Here is a 17,100-nt window from a genome sequence, read left to right as displayed (position 1 = left end):
TAGGCCAGACACCTGGCCTTTGAATTCTAATTCCTGATCTTAGATACCCTTTGTATTGTCAGGCTACATAAGTATATTCAAGGTCAAGCAAGACTTGGGGCATGCTTATACTGTGTCTGTGGCTGATTATTCATTTGGTGACCACCAACAAAACATCTCTCATTGTTTAACAGCCATTATCTTTGGTCACCGGGAAATAAGGAGAAGAGAAATCAAGATCTGCAGAGCGGTTTTGTCTCCTTGCCCAGCTCAGAAGCCTCACGTTACAACTCTGCCCATGGCCACCGGGAGCCTGGTGGACAATGTGGACGGTGTGAAGGGGAGGAAGTGTACCTCATTAGTTGCTGAAACACAGAAACCAGGCCCTCCCAGTGCTTTTCAGGCCATGGTGGGAAGGAGAGCCCAGAGAAGCTGTGCGTGTAAGAGCAGGAGGAGGGAAGGAAGGGGTCAGCCCCTGAAGGGATTTCATCCATGCCTCCAGGAGGAGGCGGAGCTTGTGAAACTGAAGTTCTTCCAACCACAGCTCAGAACCAATGAGCCAAGTCACCAGACACAGAGGGGCCCTTGAGTAGGCTCAGGCCACATCCCAAGGAGCGGTCAATCAAACATGCAGGCTACCCCATCGACATCTTTTCTTATACCATCCCTCACAGTACGAGAGTCCCACACAGAATGTGATTTATTTGGTGAATAATTCCAATTCACCCAACAGGCAGGCCCTCGAGTAAGTGAAATGTGGCGACTCCCGGGGACTGAAGGACCCCAACCTTCCCCTTTCCCCAGGTCTGGGTGATCTCAGGTTGTTCATCAAGACCTCTTCTTTTTCATGAGGTAGTAGATCTCTCATTCATGATTCTTTCTTTAGAGTTGGATCTGCAAAACAAGACAATACAAAAATCTGCTCACACTGGTGGTGGCCATAAAAGAGAAAGAAAACAATTGCTCTGTCCCCTTTTTTGAAAAGATTCCTTTTCAAAATGGTTAAGGTAAGCATCAATAAGGGTTTTTCTTGTTTTTGTTTTAAAGAGAGAGTGAGATAGAGAGAATTTTTTTTTATATATTTATTTTTCAGTTCTCGGCAGACACAACATCTTTGTTGGTATGTGGTGCTGAGGATCGAACCCGGGCCGCACGCATGCCAGGCGAGCGTGCTACCGCTTGAGCCACATCCCCAGCCCAATAAGGGTTTTCAATACAATTGTAGACTTGAAGCAGAGCATCTACTTTGATTCACACTTCAAAATTAATTCCCATGGTTGTCCACCCTGTTTACTGAGAATACCTGATTATATATAATGTTTTCCAACCATAAAGGACATACCATGGAGGTAAAGCATGGCTCAGACAAAATGAGGGGGTTTTTAGTATTTTTAGTTGTAGACAGACCCAATACCTTTATTTTTTATTTATTTCTCTTTATGTGGTACTGAGAATCGAACCCAGTGTCTCACATGTGCTAGGCAAGCGCTCTACCACTGAGCCACAAACTCAGCCCTGGTGATGACATATCTTTAAGCACCTCATAAAAAGAGAGGGTGAACTAGATAATCTCTCAGACCATTTCCCAACCTATAATAAACCACATTTCTATGACTTCATAAATAAGAAAAAAAGTTCACTTTTGAAGTAGAAGTCATTGCAAGGCAAAAATTCTTATAAGACAATTAGAACAAAAATGGTACCTCAACATTTTTAAGCCACCACCGGCTCAGAGGAGGGAAAAAAGAAAAAAAAAAGACTAAAAATATTTTCCTGCCCACTTCAGAGTTTGGGAGGTCTAAAATTTTCTTCTTATTAAAGCTAAGTCACCATGGTTGGATTGCCTGAGTCATCTTGAGGGCGGCTTAAACATATTTTACCAACCTGTGGGTACTTCATCTAATTTAATGAGTTAGGAGCCAGCCAGATGGGAATAGAGACGCCTTGCCCTACCAACTTCATCTCTCTAACTCTGCCCCCTCCATTTCCCACCACCCCACTTCTTCCAGCCTCCTCCACGTGACTGGTACAATTGTGACCACTGAGTTCTCTGCCTGCCACCTTTAAATCTACCCTTCTGTAGAAGGGTACATGATTTAGCAGGTCTGATGAGATCATTTTCATTTTGACATCATGAAATAAGATGTGAAATATTCTTATTCTGCCACTTGCTTAAAAAGAAAGACTCACCCCAAGAACTTGGAGAACATTAGGAAAATTAGTTCCCAGGTACTTCAAATGATTGGAAAATGATCTGTTTGTCTGTGTACCTATCTGTCTCTATTGAATCTAGCCTCACTAGGTGAATCTACCTACCTATTTATCTATCTCTACCAACTGCCATCATTCATTTATCTTTAACCATCTATCTCTTTCCTGATCTCCACCCCTCGACCCCTGCAAAAAAAAAAAAAACACAGAACCCTGAGAATAGAGATTACGTGCAAGCATTTATTTTCGGAAGCAATTTTGAGAACAAAAAAGAGTGGGATATTAAAAAGAGTGAAACAGGAAAGACAAGAGGAAAGACAGTCCCAGGGTGCATTAGTGAGCTAGTCATTGCTACGGGCAACTGGATGCAGTCCCTCTGAGGGTCCCCATGATGACCGTGTAGACATATCTCAGAATCGGCAGCCCAAGGGTGGGAAAAGGAAGGGGTCTGAGTAACCCCAGAGGACGTCCGTGCTCTTGCACTTCTAGCTTTGCCTGACCAATGGTTGAGGAGGTCCTAGAGGCAGCCAAGAAACCACGTGGGAGAGCTGGCTACTGGGTAAAGGTGAGGCATTGCAGTTACACCTGACCACAGAGGGTTGCAAGGTCAGTTAGCAACAGTGTCCAATACAATGGCTCTATTTGTCATGAAAGTTCCCATTACATTTCCCTCTAGGCCAGTGTGGGCTGCCCACCGAATCCCTTGAATTAGCTCAAGGCTCCTTTCCTGTGCTCCTACCTCTGAGAGGGACTGGTGGAGTTGGCAGAATCAGTGCAGGGACGTGATGCTAGGGAATGACAGAGCTGGCCCATGGGAAGCAGATGAAAGCCCTGGAATCTGTAGGGCAGGGTCTCTTCTTGGGGTTTTTGTTTTGTTTTGTTTTGATTTTTGTTGGTTTGGGATTTGGTTTGGGTTGGTTTTTTTGATGGTGGGATAGACCCCAGAGCCTTGTGCGTGCTGGACGAGGGCTCTACCACGGAGCTCTACCCCCAGCCCTGGGTCTGCGTTGATTTCTCCAATGGGAAAGCACTTGACAGGGACATGGGCTGGCTCCTGCAGCTTCCTTGACCCAGGAGGGCCCAAACAGGGCTAAGGGGGAGAAGCCAGCCCCGGACACTGGGACCAGCCTCAAGCCCAAGTATAGGCACCCAGGTGGCTCTTGTAGGTCCCAACTTACTATGAATGGGAGTCCAACAAAGGGGTTGGGAGCTAAAAATAAAATGGTTACCTTTGCCTGGCATTTTCTGTGTGCACAGAATTCCCTCAAAAATTCCCTGGGCTGGACAGGGAGTGTCTGCCCTCACGCAATAGCTAATCAAAAATTTAAATATTCAGGATATCTCTATTGTTCCTTTCTTTTTTTAAAACCACAGATTCAAACCAAGGATGCTTAACCACTGAGCCACATCCCCCAGCCTTTGTTGTTGTTATTCTGAGACAGAATAACAACAACAACAACAAGCCTAAGTTGCTGAGACTGGCTTTGAACTAGTCATCTTCCTGACTTAGCTTCCCGAGGTGCTGGGATTATAGGTGTGCATTTCCAAACCTGGCAGTTCTGGGCTGGGGATGTGGCTCAGCGGTAGCGCGCTCGCCTGGCATGCGTGCGGCCCGGGTTCGATCCTCAGCACTACATACCAACAAAGATGTTGTGTCCGCCGAGAACTAAGAAATAAATATTAAAAATTCTCTCTCTCTCTCTCTCTCTCTCTCTCTCTCTCTTTAAAAAAAAAAAAAAAACAAACCTGGCAGTTCTTTCCATTTTTAACACACAAAACTAGTAGTCCTGCTGGGCATTGTGGCACACGCCTGTAATCCCAGCTGCTCCAGAGGCTGAGGCAGGAGGATCCCAAGTTCAAAGCCAGAGTCAGCAAAAGTGAGGTGCTAAGCAACTCAGTGAGTTACTCTCTGTCTCTAAATAGAATACAAAATACGGCTGGGGATGTGACTCAGTGGCTGAGTGTCCTTGAGTTCAATCCTGATACAAAAAAAAAAAAAAAAAACAAAAAAACACACTAGTAGTCCTTTTACTAATTAAAGATTGGAATAGTGTGGACTGATGGATGGTCCCATAGATACATAGAACACACACATGACCCAGGCTTGTTGGCACACACCTATGGTCCTAGCGGCTCCAGAGGCTGAGGTAGGAGAATTGCAAGTTCAAAGCCAGCCTCAGCAACTTAGCCAGGCTCTTAGCAACTTAGGGAGACCCTGTCTCAAAATAAAAAAATAAACGGAGATGTGGCTCAGTGGTTAAGTGTTCCTGGGTTCAATCCCTGGTACCAAAAAAGTGATACAAAATAAACAAAAACAAAAAAAAGAACTACACACGAACACATACACATAGATACATAGACGTAAACATAATCAATGTGTATGTGTATGTGCATCCAGAAGGAAGGCCACCGGCTTTATCATTCTAGGATTCCTATTAAAAGACAACATTTTTCATTTTTCCCTTGTGCTGTCGAAAATAAAAACAGGCTGATGAAAGAGCCTAACATATGAAAAGAATAATTAAGGGTCAAAGAAATCTCATTAATCAGAGCACCCCCTTGCCCATCTTTCCTGCAACTAAATAAATGGGCATGACCATGGGGCATCACCACGCTATTAGTCATGGGCCCATCTCTTTATGGCCTCGGACAACAGACGGAGCAGCCGCAAGAGCTAAATACGCTGGAGTCTTGGTTACACGAAGAGGCCATGTATCTTTTTAAACGAGCAGAATAATAATTTCCTGCTGATGAAGGACTTTACAGTTTGGCTTGTCTGCCTGTGGATTGGAGGATTCTGCCCTTAGATATGACTTACCCATAATCCATTGCCTCCCTCATTAGTATTCTCATACCTGGTTCTTCACATCCCAAAGTTTCCATCCCAGGCAAACATAGTCTAAAACAAGTCCAAACCTACTCTATCAACCAGTTCTCTCTCCCCAGACACCTCACCTGCTCTAACCTGTACCAATGTCTCCCTCTCCTTTTCATTGATTAATCACGAGCCACAAATATGTGTCAAGTCATGTGCCAGCAACTGCTAAGAAGTGGAACTAGGTAAAATACAGTTCCTGGCTTTGAGAAACGACCAGTCAACTGAAGACATGCATGTGTGAGTAGATGCACTGTAATACCCCGACAAACACCATGAATCGCTGTGGGATTATTGAGTAGACGGCTAGTGGTTCTAACTTGCAAAACACGGTCTAAAGCACAAGTAGGGTTTTGTAAGGAGGGAAGCGGGGAGGGCATTCCAGATTGAGGGAACAGCTTGCGCAAAGGCAAGAAGGTGAGAAATTGCTCAGTGGATTCCGTTGTGCTGGAAGATGCCAATGAAACCAGCGAGCGGCAGGCTTCGAGTCCCTTGTCAGAGACACTGAACTCTCCCGTTTCTCCTGAATCTCCTCTGGTCGGTGAGCGCTAACGGGAAGTGTCGAGGAGAATGACGTTATTGGTTCTGTTTTAAGAAGATCGTTCTGGCAGCAGTAAGAAAGGAAGACTGAAAAGGCAAAACAAAATAAGAAAAAAAGAAAAACTGGAGAAATTGGGATGTCTCTCATGTCCTAAACTGAGATTCACTGTCTCCCTCAGATCAACCCCTTACCACATATTCCTTTGCTCCAAAAAGGGCACATCTGTCCTCTAAGTTACCCCCAGATATGAAAATTGGGGTCATCTTTGTCCTTCTGCTCCTTTCTTCTTCTTCCTCCCTCTCATTAGACAGTGAACCACTAGGTGCCACCTCACCAACACAGTCCTCACTATTCTGTCTGCCAAATATTTATGGCTATCCTGTCTTTTCCCCTCTTAACATCCTAAGGAAGGTCTTGGGCATCCTCCCCAGGAGTGTCAGTAGTTTCCTGCCTGAACAGGATAGTCTTGTGCAGGGAATATTGGAAAAAAAAAATTCATCCCAGAGTTTAGAAGAAAGGTCATGGTCAGACTTTAAGATGTGAAGACAGTGGAGAGGTGGTAGCACCGTGGCAGCAGCTGTAAAGACAACGACCAAGGAACCAAAGGCAGAACCTTGGGAGATGCCGACTTTAAAGGGGAAGGAGGAGCAGCAATGCTGGAGAAAGAGAGGAAGCAATCAGAGGAGTCACGGGCCAGCACACACCGTCAGAAGCCAGGGAGAGAGAGAGACTGTATTGGGAAATGGTACCCAAGCCTGAGTAGGATGAGGTCGAATCTCACAGCCTTTGCCAATGAGATAGGCCTTGGTGACCTCTGAGGACGTCGCTTCAATGACAGGTTGGGAATGAAAACCAAATGCCACCAGGTTAAAGAACGGTCTCAGCCCGGTGCAGTGGCACACACCTGTAATCCTAGTAGCTCAGGAGGCTGAGGCAGGAAGATGGTAAGTTCAAAGCCAGCCTCAGCAACTTAGCAAGACCCTGTCTCTAAATAAAATAGAAAACAGGGTGGGGATGTGGCTCAGGGGTTAAGCACCCTGAGTTCAATCCCTGGTACCAAAAAAAGAAAAAGAGAGAGAGAATGGCTAGCAGTAAGAAGCTGGTGAGGAGAAAAATCTCCCCTTGCATGAAGGTAGGTAGTGAATAAATTCATGCTTACTTAGCTCTTGCCAAAAGACACCAAATCTTCCCTGCCCTTCTAACTTTCTCCCATTTCCTACTTCAAATTCCTCCAATAGGAGAAAAGTAAATGGCTGGTGTTAGAATCTCCAGCCACATTCCACACCAGGTTTCCATCAGTCTCTCTGCAGTTTGGGCAGTTCATTCTAATACCACCCTTACTTATAGAGACTTATTCCTGCCTCCACGGACCAGTTTCTGTTAGCCAAAGACATCTTGGGAAACAGGGGTGTGAGGGTAAAATGTAGTACCACTCCTCCTAAACACAAGAGTACAGGCAAGAGTGGGACGTGGTGGGTGCACGCCTGCAATCCCAGCAGCTGGGAAGGCTGAGGCAGCAGGATCACGAGTTCAAAGCCAGCCTCAGCAATGATGAGGTGCTAAGCAACTCCGTGAGACCCTGTCTCTAAATAAAATACAAAATAAGGCAAGTCACCCTGCCCCCTTATCCTTTGGCTGTGGCCAGAAGGATTCCAGTCTAGAAAAACACAAAGATTTAGAAGGGAATATCATGGTCCTCCAAAAACATGATGGTCAGAGAACCCAGATTCAGCCTCCAGTCCCTGAGTATTAGAGTGAGGAGGGAAATCTGAAAGCCTAAAAGAGGTTGCTCATGTGGGAGTCCAGGGACCATGTCACCCTGTCTCTTTCTGAGGCACTGCAAACCCAACTTTCATGACAATGGATCTCAAATCCTTCTAGGCTGCTCACCACTTCAGCTTCCAGGCCCGGTCACTGTTCCCCCACTTGCTGCCACCTCACCAACAGGAAAAAGAGAACCTTATCTAATAGGAATAGAAGCCGGTTGTGTGAGCTAGAAATGAGAAAGCTCTAAAGAGTCTGTTTTTCATTAAATATCATGAGAAAATTATTAATTCATGCCAGAAACACAAATGTAAACATTATCATATTGAAAGCATTTATTCTGCAGGAGACCATCTGGCGAAGCCTCACAGACCACACTTTGAGAAGCAGAGCGTGGATGTCACCGTGGCGGGCTCTTCCATGAACAAGGCAAATCCAGAAGAAGTGAAAATTCAAGGGTTTTGAGGGGAGTGCTTTGCAGGAGTGACATCTGCTAGATATTTGTCACATGCTCTCTAGAGGTGGGCCTGCTTTGACAAATGCTGTTTTGCAAAAATTTTAATTTTCAAAGCAAGGGGGTGGATATTATTTCAGAATCCCTCTCTTTAAAAATGGATTCTTTCCTTGGACACATTAGTCCAGAAGGGTATTGGCACACAAACTGTGAATTGTTTAACATAAAGGATGGAGACAGGGTGAAGGGGAGTGTGGGAAATCTGATATGTGAGCAGCTATGATTAATTATTGATTAACTCCAAGCGAGAATTATAGTCTCCCAAAATCACAATGTAAAAGCAAGATTCTTTTTTTTTTTTTTAATGCAGCTTCAAACACTGCACACTGTCACATTTAGAGATAATTGTAATTTGGAAAACATTTCCCTCTCGAGATGGATAGAGCACCAGTTTTGTACGAAGCAGAGCAAATGCTACATTCCTGAAGAATGAAAAGAAGAAATGCTGTGGCAACCTGAAGTGATGGCCTGACCCCCCTGAGAATCCAGCTGGACCCTTTTTGCCCGGCTGCCCTCCATCGTCAGTGGACCCTGAACTTGATTTTGTTTGTAGCTCTGCCTTTATTTACCTAGAGATGCTATTGATGTAGCAGACCTGTGTTGAGTCTTTCTAAATCCCCTTTCTCTGTTACCCATCACCTCCAAGGGGTGAACCCAGAGAATCTAGAGAACAAATTCTCTGACAGTCTTTTTAGCCCTTGTGATTTCATTCCCATCTTGGCCCTCCCCAAGACCATGAGCCCACTCAAGTTCAGTCCCTAAGCATGGAGTCATCTGAAGAAGGCCACATTAAACTTCAAACAGTAGGAGCAGTATACACTGTGTCCTACTTACCCAGGCAGGGGCTACCCATGTCTCAAGTTCTAGTGTAAACAGCAGCATCTGACACATAGGAGCATAGTATTGGTCAAGGGTGTTTGAGCTGCAGCCACTAGGTGCCTAATTACCTGTTAGGGGAGTGAGTAATTCAGATTACACAGGCTGCATATGGTTACTGTCTCATCCCATCAAACCCTTTAATGCGTGTATTAGGAACAGAAGAAACAACACAATCTCCTAGGAGAATACAGACCCTCAATGATTATTCCCATATTCCTTACACTTGGGAAAGTTTGACACCTAATTTTAGTACTTTTCAAAAAGGTGATAAAAAAAATTCAATATTTACACTTCAAAGTGGAAAGAAGCCAAACTGGATTTTGTTTGCATCTTCTGCCTTTGTTTGCTCAGAGACACTACTGCTGGTTGACATGTTTGTGTTTGAGCCTTTCTCAAATCCTGCCCCTGGAGGCCACTCACCACCCTCAAAGGGGAAACCTAGTGTTTAATATTCTAGAGCCCCAGCCTCCAATACTAAACTTCTGGAGAGGGGAGCAGGACTTCAGGTGTCAGAGCCCAAGCTGAGTCCTGGCCTGCCCTAAGCTTGGCCACTGTACGGTCTTTTCTACTCAAATCTATCATTGGTTTAGGACAACTCATCTGGTAACGAATTCAATTACTGAGTGAACAAATTACTTGTCGATGCTTCTTATAACTCTTAGCCATCTAAGAGAATATGTAGTAGGTAGGTGACAAATGAGTAAGAGAGAGAGAGAGTTCCAGAAACGGTGGGACTTTAATGCATCGGATTCCATTTCTTCATCACATTAAAAAAAGAACGTGCAGCCTGGATAAGGCGAGGGGAGGGAAGAGAAAAGAGAGAGAAAGGGCAGTCTTAGGGTTCAGTCTTGGCATAAATCACATAAAAATAATAATTTCACACACACACAAAAAAATATATATATATACATATATATATATATATATATATATATATATATATATATTTAAAAGCAACTGAAGTCTTATTCCTCCATGAAACACCAAAGAGGGGAATACATTTTAAATGTACTTCCAGAGATCTTAAAAATCTTCGTTAGATACTTTATTTCTTACCAAACTAAGCAAGAATCCCTTGAAGCCTTACTCTTCTCCCTTTCTCTGTAACGCCCTGAAATTCCTCCCTACACTCAAGCACACAGTCCTCCTATCTCTTCCTTAGCCCTTTGTTATACACATCAATTTTAATCTTTCTAGTTTCTTCTTTCCGCCCCGCATCTGAACCAATAAAAGACCTGAGCCCTCAGATTGAAAGAGCCTATCAGTTCCAAGGGAAATAAACTTGAAAAATAAATTCACACATAGCAACGTCAAAAGAAAACCCAGAACACCAAGATGAAAAAGATAATCCTGCAATGTACAATAAGATTCAGAGAGATTCCCTACAAAGTGGTGAGGTTCAGAATAACAGGAGACTGCTCCTCTACCCCAGCAGTTTCAAGAAAACAATGAAACAACAGCTTAGAAATGCTCACATTTCAAACTTGGGGTTCTATAACAAAGGCCAACTAACACTCAGAAAGAGATCAAAATAAATTCTCACACAAGCCCTCAGGAAAATTTATTACATACTCTCTGGTGGAGAAGGGAGAAAGAACAAAAGAAAACCTACCACAGGATGTACTCCAGCAAGAAGAAAAATGAACCCAAAAGATAATCTTGGGCTATTAAGCAGTAAAGGAGAAGGTGTTCATTTGTGGCTTATTTTTTATAATAGGAAAGTAATTTTTCTCAAAGGTTGGGGAGAGAGGAATGTTGGAAAACACAACTTAGTTTTCTACTTCTACTGCTTTTTATTTTACCTTTGCATAACATGTCATTACAGTTAACAAAATGCTGATGAGATAGATTTTCATTAGCCAGAATTACAGGACCTACAAAGCATGCTTTAAAAAGGAACCATGTTAGGAAAAATATCAATTCCAATATGACTTGGAAATGCAGTTCCTGAGTCTAATCACTGATTCTTGCCGTGGAACCTGGCTGCCTTCATCTGAGTCCTGATGATGATGATATCAGGAGGAGTGATGAACATGGAGTGGAGAAGACTGTCTTCTGCTCTCCCTTCCAAGTTGAACTGGAATTATGGATTGACAGATGAAGAGGCGAAAGGAGGTAAGAACAGTATTTCTGACCAGTTGATGCACTTGAAAGAGACTCACAAGCTGCCAAGATACAGGGTTTGAGGACTTTTGCCACCAGCGTGTAGCAGGAGGGCCACTGCTCTGCCCAGGAGGCCATCTGATGAAATATTTCAGGCTCCACAAAGGCTTCTGTTGAGAAACCCGTGGTGCTGTTGCCTATGTCATAGGCCATGAATTTAAGGCCGGGAATCTCTCACTTGAGCTTTTTTACACCATCCCTGGTGTGTGCCAGAAAAAGAGCACTTGCCAAAAAGCAGACATTTTCCTATCTCTAAAAATAAAACGCTGGCCACGCTTCATGCCCCTGTGCCAAGACCTAGCCCTTCCTGGGATAAACAATAGGTGGACCAGCCGATCAGAGGCAAAGACTGCGTCCTGAAGTGGGTCTAGATGCCCAGGCCAGGGTATGTGCAGCTGTGACACCAGGAAGCCAGAGGAGTCCCTCCCTCCCTCCTCCACAGCTGATGAAGGACAGCTGCTTCCCCCGGCCCAGGGCCAGGTGTGGCTGAGAGGGAAAAGCCTCAGGACACTAGAGACCTTGACCCTAATGAGGTCACGGAGCCCCCACCAAGACTTGGCAGATACTATGCGGAGAAACTCCCTGAAAGGAAAAAGTTCCATCGGCGTCCATCTGCATTCATCACTCAGGGCCCAGCTCGGCACCTGTCAAAACCCCTCACGCCCTCACCTGCTAAGCACAGGCGACACCACCATCTTCATAGGAGAGTGCTCTAGGAAGTCCGCATTCCCCCTCTAATTGCCTTCTGATTGTCATGTGCTTCCACAGCATGTGCTCAAGCCCCTGTGCCTTGTCATTAGGGTTCAGATCTCCCCTAGACCATAAACCTGGCTTTTTGCTGGTTTGGGGACTTAGGAGGGGGTTAGGAGAGGAGAGAGCCTAAATATAGCAAATATTTGCCGGCCTAATCACTCCATAAACATGCTTCAGTGGAACAGAGTGTAGGGCCGACCCAGATGACGGATGTCACTCACCCAAGTGTCACATCATAAATAAACCTGAATGAGCCCATTCTCCCTCAGAACCAGAGTGACGCCTGTCCACGCTATAAATATTTATGAAGTCATGGGCCCTAAAAGACTGTGTTTATCCAGGTACATAGACTTTCATGAAAAAGTTAAGCAGAGCTTTTCCTGCAATTATAGAATGGCCACCATAGCTTTCCGGTGGGTATTTCATGGAAAGGAAAAGAAAAAAAGAAGGAAAGGAAAAACAAGTCCCCGTTCCATGAGGCTGCCACACGAGGAGATCTCATTTATGCCAGTCAAGGTTCATTCTCCTTCCAAAAGTGACAGCCTTCTCCGAGGTGGCGGACACCAGAAGGAGGACTATGAGTCCCCTTAGTGCCACCCTGTCCTGTATAATGAAGGGAGCACAGACAGATCCTTGTCACCAGAGCAATTCAGACCCCTCCCACCACCCCTGCTAGGAGACACGTTCTCCTTAGTGCTCTTGTCTGTCTCTTAGTAACAGAAAAAAATGTACACCTCACCCCATTCCTATGCTTATTTGAAAAGAATTCTCAGAATGTGAGATGTGTGCCTGAGCTCTCGGGTGCCCCTCCATGGCATTGGGAATGGCACCCAGAAGCCCCACCAAGCTCTGAGGCGTTCTTTCTCTGCTTCATGCTTTGCTGCACAGAGCAAACACCCCTGGGTCCCCCAGAGCTAGGGAGCACTTCTCCACTCCCCTCCTCCAGGCACTTCAACAATTCTTGCCACCAGGAACTCCCAAGCCATTGTCTCCAATACAATACATGCTAATTTTCATGTCACTTTGCAGCTTACACGTTGTTCATCTCCCAAATGCACCGAAGCCCTAGCCCAAGTCCATCAAGCCTGCTTCTTTCCCAGAGATGGCCTTTTGCCTGGCTCTTCCCCTAGAGTGGCCCCTGCTCCGTCAGAGGGATCTGGCCCCACAGGGAAAAGTTGATGACCTTTTGGCTCCAGCCTCCAGGAAGTCTTGTCACACACGGAACAAGAATCTCTGGTTTTCGAGAAGTGAGTCACAGGATGCCTTGACCATCCTATCTGGGGAGACCAGGGCTGCCATGTATGGTCTGTGCTCTGTGCCACCCACCTCTCCATGTCAGTCCCAGTTCTTTGCCAGGGCAGCCTGAGTCATAAAACTCAGCACATTCCTTAGGCGTTGGATAGTCTTTCCTGGTTATTACTTTGCCTTTGTTTTATGTAGCACCCGGTTTCATTTTAAAAACCCAAATAAAATCACACGGTCAAGGCAGGGAGGGGAACGGTTAGGAGAATAGGGAGGAAAGCAAAGTGAAGAAAAAAAAGAAGAGAGTGAAACCTAGGTTAGGAAGAGGGGAGAAAGGGCTAGAACTCCCCAAACAGGCCAGGCAAAGCAGGACAGAGGAAACTGCAGATGACAGGCAGAAGAGAGAGAGGATGTGAAGGAGTGCCTGCCACCAATGAATTCACCTTGACCCAAATCCTTTCTGCTGTGTTTGAGAGAGCACTTGGTGGCAGGGTCTCCTCCCCACCCACACTCCTAAACTCCGCTGCATGACTCAGAGTTAGTACTTGACACAGCCATGCAACCTTCTCTATGCCCCTCCACTTTCTGAGTCTCCTCCATAATCTGGAAGATTTATCTTTGATAAATTCAGAGGAACTTTCCAGAGATTAGCACTCTGATTCCATGAACCTGCCTGTTACAGCCTTGTGGCTTGGACTACAAACCCTAGTCCATGGGTGAGAGAATATTTTTGCACAAGATAACATTTGTTTTTCCTATGGGGGTTAGAGGAATGGGGCAAAAGCATGGGAAGGAGGTACAGACCTTGCCATACCAACGCTTCTGGTCACACGGAATTTCTGTGGTCAGGTTATTTCTGCAAATTCATCTGTAAAGCCGTTAACATTAAATTTTAGAATCAAAACAATTCTAACAAGCTAAGTCTTTCATACAATGGAAAACAAATGCTGCCAAATGAATGATAACCATTACTATGGAGAACCGAAATTTCCATGGAGTCCTGAGGCAGGCACAGTCATTACAGCCTCAGATCAGGAGCCTTAGGTACTAAACTTGGAACTTAAGCAGAGGCCTTCGCCTCCCTCTGCCTGAGATTCTCAACCAGACTGGCCAGGGCAGAAATCCTGGAGGTTCCGGAGCGGCTCCAGGGCCGCATTTTCAAATGCAGGGTTTTGGCGAGCTTAATGGAAACCATATGAAAAGTTCCCGGGAATCAGACCAGATGGCTCCTAGGGAATGTTATTTAGCCCAACCTGGGGCTAAAGGACAAAAATAATCACTAAGAGGGGTTTAGGGGTGGTGATGAGACTTTTAATTATCTTTTCGATTCAACAGCAATTATAAATTGCAGGGCAAAGCTTAGTAAACGGGAGTGAATGGGAGCAGGCGGCGGGGGAGGGCCGTGGAGGAAAAAGGGGAAGGAGGAGGTGGCCGCTTTCAAAAACCAGACCCTGCTCTGCCTCTCCTCAAGGCAGCAGCTGCGGGGGCCCCAAGCTGCCCCGGACGGCGGCGGCTGGCCCCTTCCCGCGCCGGGGGTCCCAGCACCGCCTCCGCCACTCCTAGCCCCTCCCTCCAGCGCGCTCGGCACGGGCGGGGAAGGACCGTAGAGCCCCGGAGAAACTGGCGGTCCACGTGCGGACAGCGGAGGGAGGAGGGTGACCTGCGGGAGGAGGAGGAGGAGGATCCAGCAAGGAGGAGGCTCTGGGCGGCTCAGGGGCGTTGGAGCAGTTGGACAGCAGAGGAGGAAGATCCTGCAGGGAGGAGGAGGGCCGTGGGCGGGGCCGGGAGCGGGGTGGGGCTGCAGCAGGAGGAGGACCGTGGGCGGGGCCGGGGACCGTGGGCGGGGCCGGGGAGCGGGGTGGGGCTGCAGTCGGGGGAGGGCCGTGGGCGGGGCCGGGAACCGTGGGCGGGGCCGGGGAGCGGGGTGGGGCTGCAGCCGGAGGAGGACTGTGGGCGGGGCCGGGGCCATGGGCGGGGCCGGGGAGCGGGGTGTGGCTGCAGTCGGGGGAGGGCCGTGGGCGGGGCCGGGAACCGTGGGCGGGGCCGGGGATAGTGGGCGGGGCCGGGGAGCGGGGTGTGGCTGCAGCCGGGGGAGGGCCGTGGGCGGGGCCGGGGAGCGGGGGCCGCTGGATGCCCGAGGAGGAGGAGGACCCTGCAGGGAGAAGGAGGAACGTAGGGCCCGGGGCGGACGCAGCCGGGGCAGGATCGCGACGGGGTGGGAGGTGGGCGGGGCTGCGGGCCTGGGGCTCCCGAGAGAGTCAGGCGTGAAAGGCGGCGACAGCCGCGTCCACCGCGGCCGGGTCGCCCCTTCCCGAGCCCCAGGCGGAGTCCATTTGCCTCCTGGTGGCGGCTGGCGCGAGGAAGACCTGGCGGTGGCAGGCGCCCACTCTACTGTGCCATGCTCTGAATACAAAGCGGCCTTTCTCTTGGCCCTGCGCCCCTCCTGGGCTCCCAGAGGCAGGGGACTGGCTCTTTGACGCTATAACCCCCAACCGCCAGGGCCACATCACCATTTGTATGGTTGTTCTAGAGGAATCTGGGTTCCAGGAACTTACTTTAAAGGAAAATTTAGCACTTATTTATAATGATAACTTTTGTCCCCAGCCAATTGAAACACACACGACAACAGCAAGGAGGGGTGGGGGCAGTGGAAGCCCAGGGAAGAGTCCGAGCAAGCCCACCTGCCAACGTCCACATACTGCAGGGCCCCTCGTACCTCAGAGTCGTTGATCACCCAAACTGCAGGCCTCCAGCTTTGTGGCTTCATCTTCCAAGTCAGTCAAATAATGACAGCAGCCTTCCCCGGCCATAACCACTGTGTTGACCACCTCTGTGTTGACCACCTCTGTGTTGACCACCTTCTGAGTCTTCGGAGGAGCCCAAAATCTTGCTTTCAGATTCACATTGTTTGTAAAGCTGGAGAAAAATGGCCTTATTGTCAACACTCGCTCATCCGCAAAGGTCACTTTTCCCACAGAATTGGGAATTAAATTGCTTCTTTCAAGTCAGACATCATTCATGAGCAGGAGTTGGGTTTCCCACCCCTGCATTTTCTTCCATCCTTTTTGACCTTCTCATTTCAAATATCTGTGTCTCTAATCAGGAAGGCCAGATCAATAAGCAGGAAAAAAAAGAAAAGGCTCTATGATCATTCTTTGGCTTTACATTCTAAACACCCTCCCACCCCGTGTCTCTACCACCACTTCTTAAGGCCCACATTTCTGGGTGTGAACGCTCTATCTTCCATTTTACATCATGAACTTCTTCAAGTCAGGGCTCAGAAATATGAATAATTTAGAGGACAGTTACCAAAGATGCTAAGCACTAAGAAGATACTTTTGAAAGTTAAGAATATTGCTAATGATGGTTGGAATTTTCCTTCAATCCCTACTTGTTGCTAACCCAGGAATGTGTACAGTTTTACATCCCATATTTGTTCCCTCTACCCCAAAATATTAGCACCTATTTAAAAATATTAAGATTTTCCTCTGTCTTATAAATAAAAAGTCAAAATTCTAGGTCCCAGGTTTCCCTTAAATAAGCTCCCCAAATTAAGATTGTGTGTGTGTGTGTGTGTGTGTGTGTGTGTGTGTCTCCTTTTAGCCTATTATTGCATCACAAAAGCAAGAACAGGGTATAATGTCACTCACTTGTCAGGAATGGTAGACTTAAAAGAGGATACTGCAAGTATGAGGAATTTACTTTAGGGTAGGGGTCAGGGAAGCACGTTGCAGAGGAAGACAACTAACTGTTCACCAAAACAGCAGGGGACACTGACTGGCAATGGGATTGCTTGGCATTGTACAACTCCATATAGCAAGAGGTTTCATTTATTTAACAGTCGTTAATGATTGTCCCAAGCAAATCCCAGGAGGCCATCTAGCAGTAAATATACTTTCAGGAAATCATCTATCCTCCCTAGAAGTGGTCACCAACCCCACAGTGAGGGGTGCACCAACCCCACAGTGAGGGGTGGCCCCTGAGTGCCCACACCATGTGACTCTTCATGGATTGTCCAGCTTCAAATGACCCCAAATAACTACCCCCCCCACACACACACACACAGCATGCACAGGTCCTGCTTTTCTGTGCTTGAAATGCTCCCTGGGAAGGTATCCTGGTCCTAAAGCAGAAAGTTCGTTTTTCTAAAAGCCTGCCATTAAAATAAACTGGTTGTCT

At 46.9% G+C, this 17,100-nt stretch overlaps 1 protein-coding gene across 3 annotated transcripts in view; it reads right to left on the bottom strand.

Annotated features, from left to right (window-relative positions):
• Positions 1-696: 696 nt before the first annotated feature.
• Positions 697-17,100, bottom strand: part of C10H4orf51 (chromosome 10 C4orf51 homolog) — a 42,555-nt gene continuing 26,151 nt past the window's right edge. Inside the window, exons 1-3 of one of the 3 annotated variants that reach the window (XR_003301141.1) lie at positions 14,582-14,665; positions 13,726-13,789; positions 697-873 (exon numbers count right to left, since the gene is read on the bottom strand). Coding sequence is in view for 2 of the 3 variants with exons in the window: in XM_026392737.2 (XP_026248522.1) it covers positions 15,821-15,837 (17 nt within the window). In the remaining variant the exon portion in view is untranslated. Of the gene's footprint in view, positions 874-13,725; positions 13,790-14,581; positions 14,666-15,637; positions 15,838-17,100 lie in introns of those variants that run through there. The other 2 variants (XM_026392737.2, XM_026392738.2) reach the window with 2 other exon arrangements.

Source organism: Urocitellus parryii, chromosome 10 (assembly GCF_045843805.1).
Source record: "Urocitellus parryii isolate mUroPar1 chromosome 10, mUroPar1.hap1, whole genome shotgun sequence".
Classification (NCBI taxonomy): Eukaryota; Metazoa; Chordata; class Mammalia; order Rodentia; family Sciuridae; genus Urocitellus; species Urocitellus parryii.
Note: the sequence above shows the minus strand (reverse complement) of the source record. Positions and strands in the feature narration are given on the sequence as shown.